This window comes from Typopeltis vanoorti, chromosome 9 (assembly GCF_054136105.1).
Source record: "Typopeltis vanoorti isolate ZY-2024b chromosome 9, IOZ_Tvanoo_1.0, whole genome shotgun sequence".
In the NCBI taxonomy this organism is placed as follows: Eukaryota; Metazoa; Arthropoda; class Arachnida; order Uropygi; family Thelyphonidae; genus Typopeltis; species Typopeltis vanoorti.
The window spans coordinates 65928742-65956308 of NC_143557.1; the positions used below are offsets into that span (position 1 = coordinate 65928742).

Below are 27567 nucleotides of genomic sequence, written 5' to 3' on the forward strand. Positions count from 1 at the left end.
TATCATATTAAAAACGAGAATGTTAGGAAAGAACTTGACATTGTCAGCATCCAGGAATGCGTTAGCAGAGGTAATCTCAGGTAGTATGGTCACGTAAACAGAATGGGCGAGGAAAGATTAGCAAAACAAGTGTTCTCTGCCAAGTTGGCAGGAAATAACCCAGAGGAAGACCAAGATATAGGTGGATTGATACGGTACAAAGTGCCTTAGACGATAGAAATGTAAGATCTGGTAATGTTGGAGTCTTGACAAGTAACAGACTGATTTGGAGGAAATTTGTAGATAGGAAGTTAGTAATGATGTAAATTTTTCATGTACTATCATATCCTTTACACCTCTTGAGGGTACATGGTAGGAATTTGATGATGGTGATGATAAATAACAAATTTCCCCAATTATTTCTTTGCACATGGCATGGCTCTCACTGTTTTTGAATTGATCCATTGTTCGAGTTCTACTTTGTATTATTCAACTTCCTATTGCCACTGCTGATGATTTTTTGGTCAAAATATATGACCTTTGAATAAATATTATTCACTCCTTTCATTGTGTTATCACAGGTATTTTATGAAATCTTATGTCGCAAGTATCTCTAAGACAGCAACTAGTGATCATTCACAGGTGTAGAATGAGTAAATTATCAGTTAATAGGTGAGCTCTGCAAGGATATCATTTCTTAAAATATGCTGAGATCTCAAGATTATTCCTAACTTTGCAAATGAAGGAAACAAGTCTCTCAGTGCACACAATATCTATCTATCAATATCATCTGTAATCAACTTCAAGCTGTGAAGTGTGATCTCACTATTAATATATGCCACATTGCTGATCTCCAGGATAATATTATTTCAACTAGTGTAGATCCTCAACTATCCCATGTAATTTTAAAGGTCACAAAACACTTTCTTTTGCCAGTCATTTGACAAGGACCAACATTTAAATTGCAAATTCAATGTTTTTATCGATAAGTAATGTCCAGATTCTACTGTTCTAGATAATTGAGTAGCAGACATCTCAGGATGCCTTTAACTGAAATTCTTATTCTCTCTAAAGGACATGAATTTTTAATAGTTCCTAAGAAGATACCTTTCTTAAATTTCTTTCTTCTTTAATATTGATGGAATAAATCCATTCTCTCCAGTGAAGATGCCAATAAACTTTGTCTGTGCTACTGAAAGCTAAGCTTCCTCCTACAAACATTTCCCTAGCACAAATTAAAGCTTTACAATCCTTAAGATGCAACAGTCATCTCATTATTACAAAAATAGACAAAGGGAAGGCTATGGTAGTTATAGACTCTGCAAATTACAAATGGAAAATATCATTTTTACTGCATGACAGATCGACTGACCAGGAACTGAATCCCAACCCCACCAGTAGTCAACTCAGAAAATCAAACTTACTGTTAGATGAAGTTGTAAGTCTTGACGAAGATACCATAGACAAACTTAAAACTTATTTTGCTAGAAATCCATGCTTCTATGGTTTGCCAAAGATCCACAAGAAAGGCTTCCAGCTCTTTCATAAAAAATTCCTCCAATTTTCTGGAAAAAGTGAAAAATCTTTTCCTTCTAACCTAACAATTTAATGGCCAGTTTTGATATTGAATCCATCTTCTATTTGGAACATATAGAAGACATCCTTTTCTTATCCATGCACCCTCAACTTTCGTTTTCTTTTTCTATGGAAATAGAAAAAGAAAACAAATGATCTTTCCTAGACATCTACCACTCATCTTCAGGTGAATTAATTAATTCCATCTGTTGAAAATCTCCCTTTACCAGACACTGTATTCAACAGCAGTCTGCTTATCATCCCTCTCAGAAGATTTGAATTTTTTTTTTTTTTTTTTTTTTTTTTAATATATATTGACTTCCACATATGTAAGGTTACAAGACCTATAACACTACAGTGCCATGTGTGGGCAAGTGATCAAGGAGAGAAATGTAGCCTATTGATGTTTCTTAAAGAGTGGGAGGTTGTACTCAGAGGGAAAAACAGTATGAGAGAAATTGTTCCAAAGCATAGAGTTGGATGGAATGAAGGGGGGAGCTGATGAGAAGTTAGTTCAGTGTGTTCAAAGCTGGACAGCATATGGGTGTTGACCACTGGCTGTTGTAGTTCTTCTATGGTTGGGAGAAAGTGGAGGAATGGTAGCAGCCAATTTAAAGAAGCGATGTCCATGAAAGTACCTATAGAACAGGCAGTGCTGAAACAGAGTATCTGATAAAGGATTGTCTATTAAGTGGATTGCCCTCTTCTGAATATTCAAGAATTCTTAGAGAAGTTTTGGGTGCTCCATTCCAAATGTTGGAATAGTACTCCAAAGTTGGACAGATCTGAGACTTATGTAGTGTTAGGAGTTGAGAGGAATAGAAGTAATGTTTAGAATGGAAAAGAACACTAAGCTTTTTAGAGGCTAAAGCAGCTATACAAGTAATATGTTTGTGCCAGGATACTGGATGTGACAGCCAACTCAAGTTAATCTTGAAAGGAAACTGGAACATTATCAAAAATGAGAGAGGATGAGGTAGGATTTTTCTTGCAGATAATAAGGCAGGCTTGAGTTTTTTTAGCATTGAAATTTACTAAGTTGTCTTCACTCCATTTCAGGATGTTGAGGAGGTCAGTTTTAAATACAAAATTAATAACGGGAAAAACTCACGTAAAAAGATTATTTAATAGTATAATTTTCTGTGAAAGTGAAGTAAAGTTTCACATGTTTCTTTATAAAGCCGTTCCATGAGGAACCAACTTTTGTGAAGGACTCTTGTCTTCTTCCAGTGAACTCTATGTCTAGTGATGATGACATGTTCTGCAAGTCTAGACTGTTCAGGTTCAAGGTACTGAATATAAGACTGGTGTTCTTCTAGCCAAATGGAGGCAGATCTTTCTGTTTATTCGAAATAAGATAATCGACAAGAGCAAGGAATCTGGTAGACACCTGGATAATTAAGATGTGGAAGCCTGTCCTTAGGAGAAGTGAGAAAGGTGGAGATTTTTCTGAACGGTCGAAAGGCAACAAAAATATTCAGTGGTTTAAAAAAACTTTTGCTATACGTTCACTAATGCCTTGTACATAAGAGATAGGAATGCGCGTTATTTCTTCTGTATTTGAAGAGGAAGACATATTAAAACTACTCGGAGCTCTTTTGATGAAGGAATTCTTATATCCATTAGATAGAAAGGAAGAAATAATATATTTCAGTTCTTTCTGTAATAAATCGTCTGAAGAACAAAAGGAGTGGCTTGATGAACCATTTTTTTTAATAGTTCTTGCCTTTTGACTGGAATGGTGATGAGATTCAGCATGGGTATAATGGCCTGTATGAGTCTTCTTTCTATAGACTAAGAAATGTTGGTTACCATCTGGTTGGCGAAGAATTAAAAGATCTAAAAAGGCTAACTGCTTATTTGATTCTACTTCTAGAATAAATTGGATCCTTGGATGAAGTGCATTTAACTTAGAGAGAAACTGTTGAAGTTCATCAGAAGAGCCATTCCATATAGCAAAAATGTCATCGACATATCTGAACCAATGAGTAGGTCTGGGAGAAATGTTGTCAAAGATACGTTGTTCAAAATGTTCCATAAAGAAGTTGGCGATAGCAGGAGAAAGAGGATTGCCCATTGCTGTTCCTTCAATTTGTTGATACAACTTATTTTTAAAGGAAAAATAACCAGATGTATTACAAAATCAAATATTTTTACAATGTCTGAAGGAAATTCCTGTTGCAGTAATTCTGTAAAATATTAGTTTATTCTTTTTCTCTTTTTCTATCTATCTATGTCTTTACTTAAATTTATATTTGTCCTCCCCTTTTTCTGCAGTTAGTTAGACCTCGTGTAGTAAGCCTATCTAACATAGCAGTTCTTAAACATTCGCGCAAAATCAATTAAGAAATTTATATTTTTGTAACGACTGCACCACTTAATTGACCTTCTATTGCTTGAAAGTTAGGGTGAGAAGATAACAAAATTAAATTAATATGTTTGCACAATTTCCTTACATGCAAGTCGTGGCAAACTATCTCCCTAGATCATATAGGTTCAATTTTTATGAGCAGTGCATTGGTATGCAGGAATCAGGCAAATTATTTGGTGAACAAAACAATTTATTCATTCTAATTGAAATTACAAAAGGTGAAAGTACTAAAATCAAAATATCTCTCGGGTCTATACTTTTCGCCAATATCAGCTTGGATTGAAATTAATCAACTTAGCTTCACAATTCTTCTTTAAATAAATTGGCTAATGCACTTATTACTCCTATAAATTATTCATACCTTAAAACAGATTTGTGCATATTACATGTTTTTAACTCAGACATTAAATTATATCATGCACTCTAAACCTTCACATATGCTAATTCTATCTTAACACACATAACTCAGCAGGTTATTTCAAAAAAAATTAAACTCACGACCTAGAGTCCTTATTAATGATCTTAACTCTAACAAAATTTTCAATACAATAGCAATCTCCTCCACACGTTTCACTTCTAGAAAGTTATAATACAAAGCCTTACTTGATCATATAGTCCGCAATTGTAGATCCTTCTTTTACCTTCGGTTATAGCTCACTACCAGGCGCCTTTTACGACATCAAAGATAATTCATCAATGGAAACCTTTAGAAAACTGGGTGGCTGGAATTTCAGAACTGGCCGTCGTTACTGCATAATCGTTTCTATTACTTCTATTACTTCCGGACGTCTGTTGACAGGACGTGGATCTGCGACCTTGCGTCTGCAAGACACACTGGAATTCCTTGCATCTGGGGCTGGAATCGAGAGCTGGAACAACATCTGGGTAAAGGCAACGACAAAACCAAAAAGTGTGCGCTTAAGTGCCACATGCCACCAGCGAGAAAGAGCCTTCTTACTACCTGCTTGAAAAGGAGCACCTTGAACTCTCGATCCGTCCCCTTTTTATTCTCTTCCTTCGACCTTGAGTTCTGCTACGTTTCCATTCCCTTGGGTATTTCCCAGGTCTGCACCTGCCACCTTTTTCGTCGTTGCAATAAGGCAGGAAAACCCCATACATCTTTGACCCTCACGATATTAATTACCTCAGGTCATAAGTTGATCCATCTGGAATATTTCGTCGTCTGGAACTTTCTTTTGTCACAATTTAATTCATACTTAATTTTCTTTGTTCTTTACAAAATTTTGGCGGTTACATTATTTAATAATTCACTAAAAATTATTTCCATATTACTAACAAAAAAATTTGCTAATTAACCACAAGTATTTAGTATGGATTTTCGTTTTCCAATAAAATCGGTATATAAAAATCCTTCTATATATGATTTTACAATTCAATGTTTTCAGATAAAGGAACATTTGTAAATAAAGAAACAACATCTAAACTGATCATGATATCCGAAACGTCCAAATGAAGATCTGCAATATATTATTTCTTCCTTTCTATCTAATGGATATAAGAATTCCTTCATCAAAAGAGCTTTGAGTAGTTTTAATATGTCTTCCTCTTCAAATTCAGAAGAAATAACGTACATTCCTATCCCTTATATACAAAGCATTAGTGAACGTATAGCAAAAGTTTTTTTAAACCACTGAATATTTTTGTTGCCTTTTGACTGTTCAGAAAAATCTCCACCTGTCTCACTTCTCCTAAGGACAGGCTTCCACATCTTATTATCCAGGTGTCTACCAGATTCCTTGTTTTTGTGGATTATCTTATTTTGGACAAACAGGAAGATCTCTCCATTCGGCTAGAAGAACACCAGTCTTATATTCAATACCTTGAACCTGAACAGTCTGGACTTGCAGAACATGTCATCATCACTAAACATAGTTCATTGGAAGAAGACAAGAGTCCTTCACAAAAGTTGGTTCCTCATGGAACGGCTTTATAAAGAAACATGTGAAACTTTACTTCACTCTCCTAACTTAAACAGATCCGATGGTTTACGTCTATCCCCTTTCTGGAAGATAGTACTTTATAAATCAGCTAATCTTTCCTAACTTTTTGTTATATATATATATATATATATATTTATTATTATTATTATCTGAGACCTCCTGGGAGTCAAGGATTCATCGAGGGAGGCTGTAAATTACCCAACTCAGCTATCATACCTACCCTTGAATTCATTCACACTAGATGCACTCACTATCCCTAAGGGCAAATTGTTCCACTCACTCACTGCTCTCTGTGAGAAACCTAGCTCTCACCCCCTTTCTTACTGTGAACAAACTTAACTTCCATGGATGTACCCGTGTTCTCTCCCCGCCTTCCATATAACGAAAAATTTCATCAGTCGAAATGCTATAACACCCATTCAAAGGTTTATAGACCTCTGTCATATCACCCTCTTTCTCCTGTTAACCAGAGTCTGCAATCCACATACTTGCAATCTGTCCTCATATTCTAAATCCCATAATCTGGATATAATCTTTGTAACTGTTCTTTTCACCCTTTCCACAGCTCTTTATTCACTTGGAGCCCGGGAATAAAGAAGCTGTGGAAAGTGCAAATCTGCACACAGTAATTCAAGTGTGGTCTTATCAAAGCCTTATAAAGAGGCAAAATGACTTCCTTATCCTTACATGTCAAGGTTTGCTTCAACATGGCAATTATCCAGTGAGTTGAATTTGAAACTTTTGCTATGTGACCTTTGAACTTTAAATTCTTATCCACCGATACACTAAGATCCCTTGCCTCTTCAGTTTCTTGTACCATAACCCTGCTAATATAATATATTCCGTTGGAACTCTAATCATGCCAAAGTATATAACTTTACACTTACTAACATTAAACTGACAGCCAGTTTCGTTTGCCCAGATTTCCAGTCTATTCAAATCATTTTGTAATTGCTGAATATCATAGCATCCCTGATTGCCCTGCCTATTTTTGCATCATCAGCAAACAATTGCAAATCTGATGTCATTAATGTATAAATTGGACAATAATTGCCCAAGGACTGAACCCTGAGGTACACCACTGGTTATCTTAAATCTGGCATATTCACACCCACTGTATACCACTTTTTGATCTATCTTTCAACCATCCCCTGATCCTAGTCAATAGATTATGTTCCAATCCCATATTCTCCAGTTTACACAATAGCTTATCGTGTGGTATCCTATCAGATGCCTTAGAAAAATCCAACATTATCATAGTATATCCATTCCCTTCATCCAACTCGGCCGTAACATTGTTATAAAATATTTTTTAGTTAGGAAATTTATTGACGTTTTTAGTTATCTTACATTAGCTACTTAGGTGGCGCTTTTTGGAATTGTCAGTTATTGTTTAATTTTAGCCTTAAATGTACTGAAGATGCCTGTGACATGCAGGCAAAAATTATACTATTAAATAATTTTTATGTGAGTTTTTCCATTATTAATTTTGTATTTATATGTCTACTCACAGTATTCCCTTATTAAAACTGAGGTCAGTTTTCAAGTTACTGGTTATGGAAGATCTTGAGGCATCTGATATTAGGGTACTGCAGGGTTTATCAAATGAGGAGGAGGAATGAAGAGTACTGTCGTCAGCAAAGCTGTGAATAGGATTTGAAGTCGGAGATAGGAGGTCATTAATGTAAAGGAGAAAGGTATGGGTGAGAGCAAAGGACCCCGAGGCACTCTAGCATTGATGATGAAATTGAATGAGAGGATGCCGTCCACCATGACACACAATGAACATCCAATGAGGAAGCTGGCAATCCAACCACAGAGTGTAGAAGGGAGGCCATAAAATGAGTGCCAGACGTGATCAAATGCCTTAGAAATGTCAAGAGCGATGAGTTCCTCCAAATCTTTCCATGGCTTGAGTCCAAAGGTTGGTGAGATTAGCTGGAGGTAGGCTGTGAAATGAGAATGGCAAAATCCGTATTGGTGATCGCTAATTAACTGATGAGTCTCCAGATCCTAGTTGTTGATAACCTTCTGCATCAGTTTTGCAAGTGCTGAGGTGAGAGAGCAATGGGACAGTAGTTAGATGGTTGACTTTTGTCTCCCTTTTTTTTGGGTATAGGCTGGATGTGGACTTGCTTCCATCCACATGCTGTTGGATAGATGCCAGTAGAATATGAAAGTTTATATAGAAGATGAGTGTCATTGGAGCACAGGTCTTGAGCACAACTGGAGGAATGCTATCTGGACCAGGATCCTTAATAGTATCAAGGTTAATGAGGATTTTTCTGATGTCCTTTTGGTGAAAGTTCAGAGGAGGCATCAGTGGACAATTTGTGGAAGTACAGGAGGTGATTTGCTTGGGTTATCCAGGCAGGAGTTGGAGGAAAAAAACTGATGCCAACAGGTCTACCTTTTCCTTGGGTGAAGTTACCACAGTGCCATCAGGATGCGGGAGACAGATGGGAATAGGGAAGGGCAGAAATTATGTCCAACAGCCTTAGCAAGGGACCAAAAGGCTTGACTGCCAGTTGAGCAGGAGGCAAGCTTATTGCATTTCATTCTTATGACATCTGTTTTGGAATCATTGATAACTTTTTTACACTTGTTTCAAGCTGTTGTGTAAACTGAATGAGAAGCTGGAATTTTTAATTTAAGTCATTGAACATACACAGCATTTTTATCATGGACAGCAGAAGTGAATTGCAGTGGAGTAGGGAATGAACTCTCATTCCAGTGAGGATTATTTAGGTTACTAGTTCAGTGCAAGTGTTTGGATCATGAGAGCAAAAGCAGTAATGTGGCCATGGAAAAGCAGCATAAAAATTCTGGAATTCATCCCAGTTGGTACAATTATAGTGCCATGAGGTTGAGATTGGCTGGGACGAGGACGAACCATAGAGAAGGGGGCTTGAATAAGATTGTTGTCAGCCAAGGGGGAGAGCAGACATCCTTGGTATATTTGGAGAGAGAGTGTTGGTTAAGAAAATGTCAAGAATGTTGGTAGAATGATGAGGATTGTCTGTGTTCTGGTTGGTTAGATTGACAGATTGACTGTTTGTGTTAGGTCATGACTGATCACAAATGATTCAGCTTCCCTTCCAGCTTGATCTATGAAGTTGGAGTAGGGGAGTCAGTATTATGGATGTTAAAGTTCCCAAGGAGGGCAATCTCACAATTTGGGTAATTAGTTTGTAAGAAATTAATTTTTAGTGATAGGTAATCAAGAAGCCAGCGAGAACAGAGGGCAGCAAATGAAGGCTGTAAAGTGAGGTAAGGAAATCTTGGGCCAGAGCAGGTCAAAAAGTGGGGATTCCAAATTGGATAGCTTTTGACAGGGGATATAAGATTTCACAAAAGCACGTTCCATCCTTTTTGCAAAATGCATCATGTAGGGTGTAGTTGGGATAGTTGAGGTAGACTATGGTTTACCTCAACTATCCCAATTGAGGTTCTGTAAGTAAAAGAGAGATCAGGTTTTGATGTCTGTTAGTGGTGCTTATGTCACTAATGTTTGTTAATGCTTCAAATGTTGGTGAAATTAATATGGAAGTGTTTTATATTGGAAAAAGTTTTGGTATTATTTAGGGTGAGTTGGGGGCGTATTTTTGATTATTTTTCCAATTTTTTTTATTATATTTTTCATATTTTTAAATTATTTTTTGTTATTTTTATGGTAGTTTTTTTGTATCCACAGTTAAAACTCTAGTATTTTTATGATTGACTTTCATGTGTAGGGTGGTTCATTCAGAAAAAGAGAAGGGACACACATCTGGGGTGAGGCACTTACGTACCTAACTCACACACAGGCAGTGTCCAGACTCCAATCAAAGTGTGGCCTTGGACAGTGCCCCTGGATACTATTGGCCTGGTCTCTCTCCAGGTACGACCTGGCAGGGCAAGCGCAGCAGGATTATTTGGCAGCTGATTGGGAAGCCTCCAACAGATCCATTACCATTGAGTTCGGTCCCATGCAGTATCTGGCAGCCAGCCTGTGGAAAACTGTTTTACTGCTGTACCCTTAGATGGAGCAGAAACTGGCTGCCTAGTTTAAAGTGATAATGTTGTATTGAGCATGCCCAGCAAGGCCATTACCCAAACTGCATGTGAGAAGAAATGAGGGGGGGGGAAGAAACCGGATGCTCTTATCTGGAGATGAAACATGGCAGAAGCCACTTCACACCTCCAAAAAAGCAGGGTGTTTCACCGAATGATGAAAGACACATCTACTATCTATTCTAAAGGTCTAGTTGGCATTTCTTCACAACTAGGGAAGATACACATTTGAGGCGGCAATACTAACCCTGCCAGAGCCCCGTCTGTGGAAGCATGAGAAGGTTGGGATGACTTGACTGGGAAAGGCTTTATATTGTGCGATCACCAGCCTATAGCGGCCCAGTTATCAACGCTTTATTACATTGTACTACATTATATGTTCTACACCATAACAATTACAGTAAGAACTTTTAAACATCAATTGATATATTTAATGGCTTTTCAGAGCAGACCACACAACATATTTTTGATACCTATAATCGTAGTTCAAATAACAAGCAAACAATATGTAGAGTCCTTATTCTGTACATTTCCAGCATCTTGGAACCAATCTCTGGAATTCTTAATAAGTATGATCTAGTGACTACATTTATTCCATTCAATAAACGTGGTTTCTCTCTTTTAAAGATAAATACTCCTCTCTTGCTCTTCCTTGCATCTACCAAGTTCCACGTGACCACCACATTTGAAATACAAAGAAATTTGTATTTCTTTGCACAGATCTGGTCACCTGTATATATTGGTGATTGGAACATCAGAGAGTGCAGATGCAAAAAACTAAAACTGTTTCAGGATTCTGGAATGTTGTGTATGAATTGAGATTAAGGGAATATTGTCTGCTTGGTCGATAGGAGGAGGAAAGGTGATATGATTGAGATATATATGTTGGTGAGGAGAAGCTATCAGTGGGGAATTATTGCATAGGGTGAACATCAGGTAGAACAAGAGATTGTTAAATCCATTTTGTCTTATCCAGCATTTTATATTAAAAGTCAGTCATGGAGAATAAGCTAACTATATTTGTATATAATCTTATTTTGGTTGGTTAGAATATTTTAGATTCGTACCTGTGATGGTGTATTGATGTCAAAGATCAACATGTTGTGTATTTCAAAGAATGAAATTCAAAATTAAAATGTTTATTTAACATATAAATATATATAATAGACACAATTATTTTGTGTGTTTCATAATTCTCTTTAAAGAGATCTGACATTCATATTCTCTGTAGAATATCAATGAGTAAAAAATTAATTTATAAATATCCTATATACCTCACTCTTAAATTCTGATTAAATACAGCAGACAATTATAAATATGATCTTCTAGAATTACATAATATATGCTGAAAGAAAACATGATCTCACATTCTGATTCTCTCGATTTAAATTTAATTCTGACAAATAACATCGGATACCATACAAAATTTGAATTTAGCTTTCAACTACAAATTCTGTAGTTTCACTCTATCATATGGGAACTTCCTGTCCTCCTTATCTTCTTCTATTTTATTTATTTTTAGTTTCTATTCATAGTCATTCAGTCTGTCTTACTCCTGAAATTCCTAGAATAATCGTTGTTGTTGTTGTTGTTGTTATTATGTGCCATCTAGTCGTTTTTTACTCTTTTAATCTTGGTGATCATGTGAACAAAGGCTTTTCATCCCACTTGGCCTCTTGTCCTTTTTTTCAGCAATTGTAAGTTCAAGTTGGTAAGTTTTTTTATGTTGTTCATCCAACTCCCCAACATAACTGCCTCTTTCAATGATTCATCAGCTTGCATAATATATCAACTTCTGTTTAGCGATCATTTTCTCCAAGGAGCATTCTGTCTTTATACTCTCTAAAACCTTCTTATTGGTCATTCTTGGAGCCCATGGGATTCTTAATAGTTTCCTTCATACCCATAATTGAAATGAATTAATTCACTTTCTTCTTAATAATCCATCTTTCATATCCATACAGCACAACTGGAAATACTATTGCTTTGACAGTTCTTACTTTCTTGGCCTAACTCACACCTCTATGTTTCATAATTTTTGTCAGGTTTGACATTTTTTTTTTTCCAATGAATATCTTTCTTTTAATTTCATCTTCACATTTACCATCATTTACGATTCTGGATCCCAGTAAATAATAATGTTCAATGATTGCTATTTTATTTCCCTCTATTATAATTCATTTAAATTGCCAGAAGTCATCACCTTTGTTTTGCTGATGTTTAAATTAAGCCCAGCTTTGTTACTTTTCTGATATGAGGATAGTATCCTCCATTCAAACTATGTGTTCCAGACATTTGTTAAGAGGTTGCCCTCACTCTATCATATCTCCACAAACTGTGGCAAGATGTCGCCCAGATGCCTGTAGTCTGCATCCCTCTATCCACAGCTCATCGTAGAACATGTTTTCAGTGGTGTTGTATCCATAAAAATTGGACAAGACATCAATGGGCTAATGTACTCTTCAGATGAGAAGTGGTACTGCTTACCATTGCAAGAATGTTCTTGAAAGGGATAGATTATGGCAGTTCTGGGGTCATGGTGTGGCGAGGCATTATGCTTAATGGATGCACTGAGCTACAAATGCTGGAAAAAGGGACTATGACTGGTGAACAATATTGCAACAAAGTTCTTCAATGTTATGTTTCATTGTTTCGTGGTGCTGTAGGCAAAGAATTCATCTTTATGGATGACAGTGCCACACCACATCATACACAAGCAGTGGAGATACTTCTGGAGGCTGAGGATATTAATTGAGTTGAATGTCCATAGACTTTTTACTAAGCTTCTTGGTTGTTGTACAGCTCTTGGTTGTCAAGAGAATTAGACTCTCTCAGGTATTCCCATTGATCTCAGTACAATCCACAGTCTGTTATGATCCATGCTATCAAAAGCTTTCCTATAATCAATAAAAGAGATGAATACTTCTTTCTGAAATTATCTTGTTCTTTCCATAATCCATCTCTTGTTTGCTATCTGGTTTCTAGTTCCTCTACCTCTCCTAAACCTGCCTGTTCTTGTGCATTTCTCTATTCACATACAGAATCAGAACAATCTTAGAAGTATAGTAAAAAACCTCACTTGATTATACTTATATATATCTTCTACTGGCAATCAAATTTCATGAAAAGCATCTTTCCTTCATTTGCTGAAGTAGATATGAAGATAATTGCTCTCACAACAGGAATATTGTTTAATTGAGCAGTTCCAAAGGGACTTTCAAGAAAGAGAACTTGACTGCAGATTCTGCCTTAATTCATGGAACATATATGCCACTCATCCTCCAATTACGAACATAACTTTTTACTAATATTTGAAGGCTTGATACATTATACTGTCCTTCAGTATTAACCTCACAGTTCCTCATTGGAGAGTAGATAAAGATGCATATAAAAACTTTTTCACAATCACAGAATTTAACTTGGTAGTTTATTTTCCTCCTTTCCAAGTCTACTTCTTCCTCTCCTCAATTTCTTGCTTGCTTGCCAGCTATCATTCTTGTTCCCTGGTGATAGCTGTTCCAAACTCACAACTAACATGCATTACTGAGATTCAAGCAAAACTTTAGTGACATGCTCCCATTAGTATAGCAATTGCACAATTACAACAGTGTATGATGTTGGAAAAGTGCTATAAACCTTCATAAAATAACACACACACACACACACACACACACACACACACACACACACACACACACACACACACACACACCATTACTTCTGTGTAATTCCCTAAGGATTACAACATCAAGGTAAGTAAGTAGACTGCTTAAATACAATTAAGTCTCTTTTCTTATCACCACTGCTTAACCACACATCTGTTCTGATAATACTAAGTGTACAGTTGCATTAATGAATGCAAATATATATATAATAATGCAAATATATATATGTTTGTAGATTACTTTATCATATAACAAAACATAAATTTTATTTATGAAAGTTACACTGAGTATATATAGTACTGTAAAAAAACAAACATAATAAGCAAAATTATTATGTGAGATTTTTGCAAGGTTATCCATGGTAACTGTGTAAAATGTGAAAAGGTCTTTTGCATAGTGGGTTGTGAATCAGAAAGATCACAAAATAAATATTAATATTTAATCTTTACTGAAAATTCTGCCTAAATAACTGACATACTTGTTCTGCTGGTTATTCTACTGTTAGTTATCCAGCCATCTTTTTCTTTAATGTAAATCCTATCCACTTTTGACTGAAAATCTATCATATGTTAATATTTTCGGTGGACTAACGATTAAGTAATCTGGAAATCCTGCATTAGAGACCAAATATGGAACTTTTTTTTTTCAAGCCTTTTCTGGCCTCTAATAAGTAGTGGTAGTTTCACAGCAGCCAGCAGAAATTGTCTACCATCATTTGGTATTGCATTTAAAAGGTCACCGACCATTGCTTAAAGGCAATTAATATTTGGAAAGTTGCCTAAACAAAAATGTTGATGATGAATGCAAAGGTAGATAACGATATTAAATTTTTTTTCGCTTGGAACATTATCTCTAGCCTGTCTCTATAATTTATTTTTTTTTTATTTCTATGAGTTTTTTTTTTTGTAATAGTAATAGTTTTTTTATTAGTTTATAAATGTGTTTTATGGTTAGGTAAATTTTATTTGTTTATAGAGCTATAATGTGGAGAATAACTAAGTTATCTTTTACAATATCAATAGAGGAAAAATGAAGAATATGATGAAGAAGCACTAGGAATAACTGGCAGATTTTTATTAGTGAATCCAGATTTCTATACATTTTGGAACTTTAGAAGAGAAATTATTTTACATGTGAAAAGTTTAAAGTAAGTTCTCTAATTTTTAGATTTCTACATGTCATTAATTGCAATAAAATTGTACTATTATTATTATTATTATCTGAGACCTCCAGGTAATCAAGGATTCATTGAGAGAGGACATACATCATCTCAACATGCTCTTATACTTTCTCTTAAACTCATTTCATGCAGGTTGAATTGACCACTTCAGCAGGTAGGCCATTTCATTCACTAACTGATCTGTGAGAGAAAAATCTAGCTCTTATTCCATTCTTAATCACACACACACAAACTTAACTTTCATGGATGCCCAAGTGTTTTTCTTTCCACCTTCCATATATGAACAGATGAAAGAAAATTTTCATCAGTCAATATCCTGTAACGCCAATTCAGAAGTTTATAGATCTCTATCATATCACCCTTCTTTCTCCTGTTTACCAGGGTCTGCAGTCCACATATTGCGTCCACATTTAAAAGGTTTGTAATTCTTGGTCTATCCTCATTTAAGAACTTTTGGGGAATCCGAAAAACTGACCGGTTTCTGAACTGATGTCCTATCCTCACCTTTTAGTGGGCTGGATACTGAATGAATGAGAATGGGCTGACAATGGGATTTAGCTGATCACATTGTTTTCTTACTGGCTTAAATCATAACTCAAAATGATGGAACAGCATGATGGAATTTGTGCTGGCTGGGGCATCATCCAGTTAAACAAAGCCTCCATCGTCTTTGTCAGTTAGGGACCTAGGGAAAACAGCAGAAAGTCAGCTACTCGAATGAACCCCAACTCAACATCAGCAGTGATCAAGATTGATACCATCAATGTAAGAAGCATCAAAGGAAAAGAAATGGAACTAGCAGAAGAATTGGATAAGTACCAGATCGATGAAATAGGTGTTACCAAAACAAAGAAGACAGAAATATTCAGAAAATAAAAATCAGGGAAAAGAAGGAGTAGTTATAATGTTAAACACGAAATATGAGAATAATCTTCTTGAAAAGGAAAAGTTGTTCCTTGTTGGAGATCTAAACAGCAGAGTAGGAAATGATTATCAGACAATACAAAAATATTTTGGGAAAATTTGGAGAAAAGAGCAAAGCTAATAATAATTGTAAGTATCTATTAGATTTCTGCTCAGGACACGGATTAGTTATTACTAACACTATGTTCCAGCATAAAAATATGAACAGATTCACATTGAGAGAAGATGCAAGCAATAAGAAAAGTGTCACTGGCTATGTTATTATTGATAGTGATGTTTTTCCCACTTTGGTTCAGGACACAAGTGCATATACAGAGCATTTGAAATAAGAAGTGATCACCATTTAGTGTTGAGTCAGATAAAATCGAACTTCATATTGAAAAGAAGGGTGTGTAAGAAAGTTTTGAAACAAATCAAAGTTGAACAGCTATCTGATGTGAACTGTGGACTCAAATACACGAACATTGTTCAAGAAAAACTGAAGGAGTTTGAAAACAAGAGCCAAACTTTGGAGATTCAGTGGCAAACCCTGAAGAAAACTTTGATTGATTCATCCAGAGAGGCATGTGGTGGGTTGATCTGCAAGGATAGAAAAATCCAAACTGTATGGTGGACTCAGGAATGTAAAGAGGCAGTCAAGGAAAAGAAGAAAGCACATCAAAAATTCCTGGTAAATAAGTCAGCTTGTGCTCTTAGGGAATACAGAGAAAATGTAAGAAAGCAAAGCATTGTGTAAAATTAGCCAAACAGAAGACTTTGGTAAAAACATTAAATATCAGAAAGGGGGCAAAATATTTTGGAGGCTATTGAAAAAGCTCAGAAATGGAAGAAAGGATATTATAAAAGGAATTAGAGATGAAAAGGGGACATGAAAACTAGGATAAAGATATTCTAGGTATAGAGTAATTATTATTATTATTATTATTATTGTTCCGGACAACTCCAAGGAGTTGACAGACTCATCGAGGGAGGCCCTAACATCATGTCAAGAACAACTATTCAACATTCACACAGTATCTATCATACCTTGCCTTGAACTCATTCACGGTCAATATCTTCTGGATCAATCTTATAGAAACCCTTCAGTAATTTGAATGTCTCAATCATATCACCCCTCCTTCGCCTGTCGACCAATTTCTGCAACCCACAAATCTTCAACCTATTCTCAAAAGGTTCATTCCACAGACCTGCTATCATCTTGGTCACTCGTCTCTGGATCCTCTCCACTTCCTCCCCATCACGAAGAAACCCTGGTGCCCATAACTGGGCACAGTAGTCTAGATGGGGTCTTATCAAGGCTCGATACAGAGGAACAACAACTTGTTTGTCTCTGCATGTTAAAGTATTTTTTAGAAGCCAAGTGATTTAGTGAGCTGTTTTAGTCACTTTTGCAATGTGCCCCCTAAACTTCAATTCCCTATCCACCAACACTCCCAAATCCCTGGCCTCATCAATCTCCTGGAGTACGGTTCCACCAATGCGATATACTGCTGCTATTCTTTTCACCCCAAAGTGCATAACCTTACACTTTGGCACATTAAATTGACATTCATTTTTCCTAGCCCAGTCCTCCAAACTATCCAAATCATCCTGTAAAATTTTGATATCCTGTGCACTCATAATTGCTCTACCCAACTTTGCATCATCAGCAAACAAGTGAACACTTCCTCTCAAATCCTTTCCTATATCATTGATGAACAAATTGAAAAGCAGTGGTCCAAGAACAGAGCCCTGTGGCACTCCATTAGTCACAAGCCATCTTTTAGACTCCACTCCTGCATAAACCACTCTCTGGTATCTCTCCTTCAACCACCCTCCTATCCATCTCACCAACCTTATATCTATCCCCATCTGCTCCAGTTTACTGATTAGGGTTCTATGTGGTATCCTATCAAAAGTCTTGGTAAGGTCCAGTAGTATTACTGTAAACCCATTACCCCTATCCAGTTCAGCTGTCACTGTGTTATAAAACGTGAGCAAGTTACTGAGGCATGATCTACCCTTCACAAAACCATGTTGCCCCCCATACAATATCCCATTTTCATCTATCCAATCCTGTATTCTTTTCTTGACTAATTTCTCTAAGACCTTGACAATGATTCCTGATATGCTAATCAGTCGGTAATTTACAACAGCAGTCTTGGAACCACCTTTATGCAGTGGAACTATTTTCCCCTCTTTCCACCCCCTCGGGACTAACCCAGACCCGAGACTCAAATTAAACAAAATGGTCAAGGGTACTGACAATTCTTTAGCTGCTTCTCGTACAACACGAGCTGGTATACCATCCAATCCCACAGATGTATTGACATTGAGGTTATGCAATAGACTACTCACCTCCACTTCATTCACCACAATTCCCGTATAATCTACTGATACATTCGTTTCTGCAATGTCACCACCTGGATGATATATTCTTGCAAAGTGCTCACTCAGTAACTCGACTATATCAACTGATTCAGTTACCTCCCTACCATCGGCATTGTTTAAAATCATTCTGCCATGTACATTTTTCCTTTTACTTGATACATATCTAAAAAACTGTTTAGGATTCTCTTTAGCCTTAATTACTTTGAAAGATTGCTAAATGAAATGAGCAGTGATAGCATGGTGGTAGAAATCACTCAACAGGAATGCCATCTGAAATATATACTTGAAGTAGAAGCTATCACAAACCTGAAATGTGGAAAGCTGAGTAGAAGATATTCAACCAGAAATGCTAAAATATGGAGGTATAAAAGTTTTACAGTGGCTACATAATTCAAGAAAACGTGGTCAGAGGGTCAAGTTCCAGATGATGGAGTAGAGTTCATAGAATCCAGCCATGCTTAGTGAAAACTTGGCATGCCGATCCCAAGACCGGATAAATGGGGAGGGTTGAGTGCAGGGCTAGCAACCCAATCTCAGAAAAAAAAATTTTTGCTCTGCAAACTGAAACCTTCCAAAATGTGATACCGGATGAAGAAAATAGAACATGAACATGAGGCACCTCTGTGAAAGCCCTTCTGAGGAAGCAGAGGTGTGAAAGAAAGTGACAGACACCTTACCAAAAGACAAGCTTAGACTGGGATGTTGGAATGTTAGAACCATGTTTGAAACTGGGAAGACATACCAAGTCTCGAGAGTTCTAGAAAAATACAGATTAGAAATAATGGGATCAAGCGAAACGAGATGGATAGGAACCGGAAAAATCAAATTGAACTCTGGTCACTACTTAATCTACTCTGGGAACCAAAATACGAATGACCACACAAAGGGAGTTGCACTAATGATGACAAAGAAAGCTCACGGTACACTAATGGAGTGGAACCCAATATCCGAAAGAATACTAAACACTAGATTTAAAGCCGGCAAACAGAACATCACAATAACTGCTATATATGCACCAACAAATTATTCGATTTCGATCCAGGAAGAAAAGGATAATTTTTATAATATGCTATAGAGAAGTATAGAAACAACAAATAAAAAAGAAATGCAACTTATAATTGGAGACTTTAATGCTAAGGTTGGAAATGATAATATTAATAAAGAAACTGTTATGGGAAAGTATGCAGAAGGAGAAATAAATGAAAATGGAGAGTTTCTTATAGACTTTTGTGTGTTCAATCAGCTTGTAATAGAAGGGAGTTTCTTCCAACATAAAAAAAATACATAAGTGGACATGGATAGCACCAGATAGAAAGACAAAGAACCAAATAGACCATGACCATGTACTTATAACAAGGAATTGGAGGAAATCACTCCTGGATGTCAGAGTTAAAAGAGGAGCCAAGGCATATTCAGATCACTTTCTCCTAACAACTACCATAAATGTAAAACTATTTAAAAATAAACAAACAGTGCACAATATGAAGAGGTTTAGTATTGCAAAACTCAAAAATAAAGAGATTAGAAATAAATTTATAACAACTCTACAGGATAAATGGGATAAACTCAAAAAAATATAAGGAGATAAAATAGAGGTAAAATGGGTTAAGATTAAAGACATACTAATAAGCACATCAGAAAAGATATTGGGATTTTGAACCAATACAGACAAAGAATGGATATCAGAAAACACTAAATTAAAAATAGAGGAGAGAGAGAGAGAGAGAGAGAGATAGATAGAATAAAAGAGAAACTGTTACAGTTTGGCAAAAATGTTGAACAAGAACAAGCAGAAAGATATAGAGCAATTAACAAAGAAATAAAAAGAAGTGTAAGAAATGATAAAAGAAAATACATACAGAATCTAGCACAAGAGGCAGAGGATGCTACATATATAAATGATACTAGAAAGTTGTATGATATTATTATACAAGGAAATTAAGTGGAAAAAGAAACAAATGGATAGTTCCTATATACAATAAAGAAGGAAAAGTATTATTAAATGAAAAAAGAGCAGATAAATAGATGGGAAAAATCGAAGAAATTTCAAGAAATGACTGATGGTGACCAGAGCCTAGAATTAAATGAACAAAATGCATCATTAGATATAAATTTGAATGAAATAACAAAAATAGAAATTACAAAAGCAATAACTCAGATCAAAACAGGTAAAGCACCAGGAGCAGACCTTTAGTATATACCAGGCGATATACTAAAAGCAAATCCAAAACTTATAGCAGAGAGATTATATCCCTTACTAAATGAGATATGGCAGAAGAAGAGTGACCTAAGGAATGGAATACTGGATTACTGGTTAAATTACCCAACAAAGGGAACCTATCTGAATTCAAAAATTGGAGAGGTATAACATTGCTGAGTGTTATAAGTAAAATACTAGCAAGGATAATACTAGAAAGAATCAAAATATAAATAGAAAAACAACTAAGACCAGAATAGGCAGGATTTAGAGCCAATAGATCATGCACCAACTACATTGCCACTTTATGAATTATCATAGAACAATCATTGGAATGGCAGGCAAGCTTATATTTAAATTTTATCAATTTTTCACAAACTTTTGACAGTATAAACAGATCTTTCCTATGGAAATTACTTAGACATTATGGACTCCCATAAAAAATAATAAGAATAATTAAAAAAAAAAAATTGAAATTAAAGTGGAAATTAACATGGAAATAACCTCTCAGAACCATTTAAAACAAAGACAGGAGTAAGGCAAGGTTGTATACTCTCCCCTACTATGTTTTTAATTGTCATAGACTGGGTGATGAGAAAAGTATCTCATGGAAATACAGGATTACAATGGTTACTTCAAACCAACCTCCACGATCTAGATTTTGCAGATGATATCTGCTTACACTCACAGAAGCACCAACGTATAGAAACAGCCAACAATTTTGCTGTTTCATGTAGAAACAGCCAAAAAGTTGGTCTTAGGATAAATAAAACAATGTTAATGAAAATAAATGCAAAGCAAAATAAACAAATAACAATAGAAGAAACACCGCTTAAAGAAATAGAACAGTTTATATACCATGGTTCAATAGTATGATAAAAGGAGGACCTACTGAAGATATAAATAGAAGGAAACAGCTTATTCAACTTTCAACCAACTTAGAAATATTTGGAAAAACAAGAATTTGTCTATAAAAACTAAAATGACAATATTTAACTCAAATGTAAAGGCTATACTAATGTATGGATCAGAAACGTGGATGTTAAACAAAAAGATAGTTAACAATGTCCAGGTCTTCCTAAACAAGTGTTTAAGAATGATGCTGGGAATATATTGGCCAAAACAAATATCAAACAAAGAACTATGGCAGAGAATAAACCAGAAACCCATGTTGCAAAAGGAAATGGAGATGGTGGGCATGTGTTGAGGAAAGCAGGTAAAATAATAGTAAAGCAGGCTCTAGATTGTGGTCTCTGAGGAGAACCCACAGGATAAAAGAAGACGAGGAATGCCAAGCGAAACACGGAAAAGAACAATACTGAAAGAAATAACAAATATTAATAAAAACTGGAACCAAATAAAAGCAGAAGCAAAAACGCAGAGTCTGGTGGAAAATGGTGGTGGAGTGAAGAGGATTAAGTAAGTTCATAGTACCCATCTCTAAAAAGAGGAATAAAGCTGAATGTGAAAATTACAGAGGAATTTCTCTATTGAGTGTTATTGAGAGTAAGATTTATGCAAGTATTCCTGAAAAACGGCTAAGAACAATTGGGTAGAAGAAGTTTGGAGAAGAACTAGCTGGGTTCAGGCCATACATAACCGACCGAAAGTTCGTTTCTGAAAAATACACCTCTCTGACATTTCAATTTCCTTAGTACTGAACGAGAGTTTTCGCTCTCTTAAGGTTTCTGCCTTGTCTCTGAGGAGAAGGAGAACCAACCAGTTTGAAACAGCTGTCGGGTCAGTGAAACTTTATTAAAATGGACCAATAAAAGGCGAATGTATAGCTGCTTGGGCAGCATTTATGTCTTCTAAGTGGTCCTTGCTAAGGCAACTCATGAATGCTAGTGAATGTGTTCTTTGGTCAACTCTTTTACGAAATTTCATAGGTTCTACATTTGACTTTGAAATAATGCTGGATTTAATATCCACTTATATAATTTTGCATTGCCGAACTGAAACCTTTTAGCTCTTTATTTTAGTAAATACTTTCATGCACTGACTGAGAGTTTGCTTACGAAAAATACACCTCTCCGACATTTCAAGTTCCTTAGTACTGAACAAGAGTTTTTGCTCTCTTAAGGTTTCTGCCTGGTCTCTGAGGAGAACCAAGTTCGAAACAGCTGTCAGGCCAGTGAAACCTTATCCAAATGGACTGATAAAAGGTGAATATATAGATGCTTGGGCAGCATTTATGTCTTCTAAGTGGTTCATGTTAAGGCAACTCATGAATGCTGGTGAGTGTATTCTCGTTATCTCTCTCTAGTCAACTTTTTTATGAAACTTCATAATTTCTACATTCGACTTTGAAATAATTGGGATTTAATATCAACTTTACTTATATAATTTTTCATCGTCGAACTGAAGCCTTTTGTCTCTTTATTTTAGTAAATTCTTAATAAGAGTATCGAGCTGCATTTGAAGCTTTATTTTACATTGAAGTAAATAACATTTATAAAAAAAAATAAGATGGTAGGCCTGTAATCATTGGTTGATATGACTTAGGAACTGTAGAATATACTACTACTACAAATAATAAAATAAGGAAGAAAATTTAGGAACGAAATCTGGTTTATTCTTCATTTGCAGGCTGCAAAATTTCATTCAACAGGTCTAGTCAACACTTTTGTATGTCTCCAAGTGACTGATTCCCAATTGTCTCATTTTTAATTTTTACTTCATTCTTGGAAAGTTTATATGAATGGTGTGTAATTATATTTCTTTAATTTCTTGAGAAATTCATAAGTAATATATATAATTATTAATTGATGAATTTCTCAAGAAAATTACTCATAAATATATTAAAGTATTTTTAATGAACAATTAAACTTAAGCAAAAAAACAAATAAAAACATTTTAATATTAACAGTGTTTTATAGGAATTAGGGATGGTGAGTATTAAACATTTAAAAGAAATAAGTAAAAGTTTTAATAGAAAGCCAAAATGTATAATTTAAAACAGTGGAGGTGGGGGTCCCATGAGATTCATTGACTCACTGATTCTCACAGGGAACTAGTAACTTAGGTGGGAGATGAATTTTGTTGCTTAGTGTGAGACCGCTGCCTCACCTGAAGTAGCTTGAAAAAAGTTCCATGTTTGGTCTCTAGTACAGGATTTTTGGACTATGTAAAAATAAAAAAAATTAAAAAAAAATGTAAAAACGGATAAAAATGGAGGAAAAAAAAATCCTTAGATTACCAACAGTACAAATGTACTTTAGGTATACTAACAACTTTTCATAGATGGGAGCCACATTTTGTGAAAAAAAAAACAAAAAAAAAAAACCTACTCTGGATAAGAATAGTCACCGACTAATCTTACTCTGGATGGGGGGGGGGGCGATAATATATATATATATGGTTTTCTCATGTTGTAATTATGGGCCTATTTTGCTCTTTCAGTTTTAACGGATATTTTTAATTGATTTTAATTTGGATTCAAATTATTTTTTTCAATTTTTGGATAATTGAGGGATTACTGTATTTCACTCAGCCCTCCACATGAAATCTACTTGTCTTTATCTCTTCATACATTATAAAAATATATTATGGAATTCAAACTTGCATCATTTGCAGTAAACAAAGAGTGGGCAGTGGATTTTACTGACTCAGCTGTTTTTATTTTGTACTGAATGGTGATCACTTTGTATTTGAAATCCCTGGTCTGACCCAGTGTGAAAATATCTCAGTGAACAATAACATAGTCAGTATGACTTATTTTTCATGTTTTCTCCTTGTGATTTATGCACATCTCTATGCTGAAACATAGTATTAGTAATGACTAATCCATGTAAAGAATAGAAGGTCAAGTAGGTTTTCACCATTACTATTAGCTTTACACTGTTCCCAACAGCTTTGTGTGTAGGATTCATTTCCTATGCCATTGCTTAGTTCTCTAAAGAGCCAGGTTTTTTTTTTATTTGTCAGCAAACCTCTCTAAATTACTCAGAAAAATTCCTTTACTTCTTCCTTATTAGAACATTCTGTGGAACTATAGACACAAATAAGCTTCGTTGTTCAGTTTCCCATTTTGAGATTGCCTTCAGCACTTAACTTGAAATTGCCTGCTGCTTAAGAAATTTATTATTGTGTTTAGTATTGAATACTGCAGCTACATTTTTTTTTTTTTTTGAACTTCTGTGACTCAATTGGTATTGATGAAGCTGTTTGATTGATATGATCTGGATTTGAATTCTGTCTTGGATGTAATGAACCTTTATAAAGGCTTTTCAGTTGAAGGTGAGTTAAACAGTCTCATATGGAAGTGGCCAGATTTTTCCTCTCAGAAACTCATGTTTTTCATCCTTTAAAACATGAAACTGGTTAGAAACATACACAAGTTAACTACCATAATACAATGGCCTCATAGCCCTTAGTTGTGCTGGCCATAATTCAGAACAGCCTGACCCTTTTTTATTCCCTGATCACTATTGCTCACATATATCTTACACTTATTATTTAAAAGTATCTAACCTTTTTTTGTTTTCTGCTTCTTGGTAACAACAATTATCTCAATAAATGATCTTATTAAGAAGCAGAAAACAAATATAGGTAAGATACTTCTAGCTCTGTACATCATCAATTTCTACTGGTAGAAATTGATGTTGAACAGAGGCACCATCAATTTCATGTTTTCATTGATAAAAATTGTTGGTACTCCTCTGCTGAGTTTGAGGTTATTTCAGTAGATGACTTTTCTCTGCTCTGATTCCCTGATGAAAGTAATAGGAGCCTTGTTTAATTGGTCAGTATTTCATTATTTACGCATTTCATTAAGAAAGGTTTATGATCTCTAATTTGATTCAGACATATGGGATGTAAAAGCTGGGCTTTCCATATTTGTTATGTTTTGCAGTTACTCTTGATGATAGTTAAAAGATACAAATTATATCTGTGTCATTTATAATACTCGTGATATGAAAACAGCAGTGCAAAGAGCATTTCAGAGATGCCATATTTAGCCATAAAGTCATTCAATGTCAGTGTGTTCACTGCCATCACTAATCCTCTAGCATAAAATACATCCTGCAAGATGTATATTATTATGTTTAACTGAAATATTTCTCTAATTCTTTAACATAGAATAAATAAAAGCTACTTAGGTATATGTGATAGTGTTTAATTAGTCACAAAAAATTTTTTTTTTTTGACAAAGCCATTATCAACGTATAGATAATGAGAGAGATAGTAGTTTATCTAGATTAATGTAATGTAATTTATCTAGATTAATGTAATGTAATTTATCTAGATTAATTTTATTGTGTGATGACAATAAAATTAAACTTAACAGTGATCTACTATGCAAACATTTTAACTGTATTATTTGAATCCATGAGTGGAGAAAACAGCACATCATATTGTTTATATACCAAAAAAAAATAATAAAATAAAACAATAACTTCAGTGCCCAGCAATTATTCAACATCCCTTCAACTCCAGAGGCACTTAAAATTTTTTTCTTCCTCTTTATTCTTTCATTCCTTCTATTGCTGTTCTTTTGGAATAGTCCTCCTCCTTATGTATTTCCTAAAGAGTTACAATTTACAGGTCTTTAAATCCATCATTAACAAGTTTCTTCTTTTTCTCTACCTTTCTGCCAGTCCACCTTAAATAGGGTGAACCATAAGGTGAACAACCTCTTGTAGATGGATTGCCATAAAAAAGAAATATTGATATTTTCGAGATTTCTCAACAGTTTGTTTTAAAATAAAATATTTTAATTTTTTATTTTAAAAAATTAAAATTTTCTTAAAAAATTAAAACTCTTCCACAATTTTCTTAACCTCTTCTTAAGTATGCTTGAATAAATATTACCTTGAATGCTGAGTGGGGAAGGTCTTCCAAAATTCTCGCATTTGTTTTATTTCCCTTTTTTATAGATTGGCACTGTTGAGAGCTCTACTTGAATTATCTGGAATTTGACCTTCTAATTAGACTTTCTGAGTTATGCAGTTCAGCTTAGCTTCAGCATGTTTTTGTTGAATATCATCTACTTTTGCTACCATTCCACATTTCAAGTTTTTGATGTCTTTTTCTACCTTAATTAATACTGTTATGTACTTATTACATTCCTCTGGAATATTTTCTACCACTGTTCTGTCACTGCTTATTTCATTTAGTAGTCTTTCAAAGTAATTACTCCAGATATCTAGACCATCTCTATCTTCAGTTTTTATGTCAATTTTATTATCTATGATTTATTTTACGGTAATCTTTCCTTAATTTCTAATTTTTTTTTTCGAATAGCCTCTAGAACATTTTGCCACCTTTATGTGATTTATCTGAGGATGTTTAAGGTTCATATCTAGATAATTGGAAGGCAACTTGCACATAACTTGTAAGGAATGTGGAGAACAACCAACCAGTGCTTCTGATTTAGTATCCAGTCCTTGGATTATTGTGGTGCATTCCTTTATGATTATAGATATCAACTGGATATGAACAAACAAGGCTGGCAATTTGTAACTTAGCCATCCAAACTGTATTGTACTTTGACTTAAACTACCAACAAACATTTCCATTTAAGATCAGTCAGTTTATCCTTGCCTGAAAAATTTCCTAATAAAGTTTATCCATTCAGAAGTCATGACGGAAACTTGTGATAGATCATATAGAATAGATACAGATGAGATTTTTTACCATTATAAAAGTTAAGCAAAAGTATAGTTAGCTTTGCACTATATTTTTTATTGCACTGTGCAAGACATAGTGCATCTTGTGCACTATGTCTTGCACAGTGTACACTTGGTCGTCGACTTACAATCGGCTTCCGTTCTGGCTGACAGGTCGTAAGTCGATCTGGTCGTATGTCGGCCATATATTTATTAACAGTGTTTTTTAACCTTTCCAATCTTTTTATCATCTTTATAATTTATTTTTATAATCTTTTAAATTTATAATTATGTATATTGTACATAATGTGAAAAATAATACTGTACATACTGTACTGTAAACACAAAAATACAATCTAAAATTAATGTAAAAATTAATACAAATGAAATTTACAAAATCAATTTTTAATCTTTGCTTGTGCTGGGTTGTGGATTGTCATGGTCATGTTCTTGGATTGAGGTAGGAGATGTTCTCTTGATGAGGAACATGCTGAGCTTTGTTTGAACAGTTTGTTTCTTTTTTTCTTCATATGTCTCACGATAACAATGCACAGCATCTTGAATGATACGTTCAACCTTTGCAAATCGTTCGACATTAGGGTACATTGTTTCGAAACTGGCGAGAGCTTTATTCAGTTGGGAAAAAGAATCTGATAAACTCTTTGCAGTGAATTTCTTTTC

General features: G+C 34.9%; 1 protein-coding gene across 1 annotated transcript in view; it reads left to right on the plus strand.

The window, feature by feature from the left end:
- Nucleotides 1-27567, plus strand: part of RabGGTa (Rab geranylgeranyltransferase subunit alpha) — a 268975-nt gene that overhangs the window by 29963 nt on the left and 211445 nt on the right. The window contains exon 3 of the mRNA XM_090397695.1: nucleotides 14627-14751. Coding sequence (XP_090253821.1) covers nucleotides 14627-14751 — 125 coding nt within the window. The remainder of the gene's footprint in view (nucleotides 1-14626; nucleotides 14752-27567) is intronic.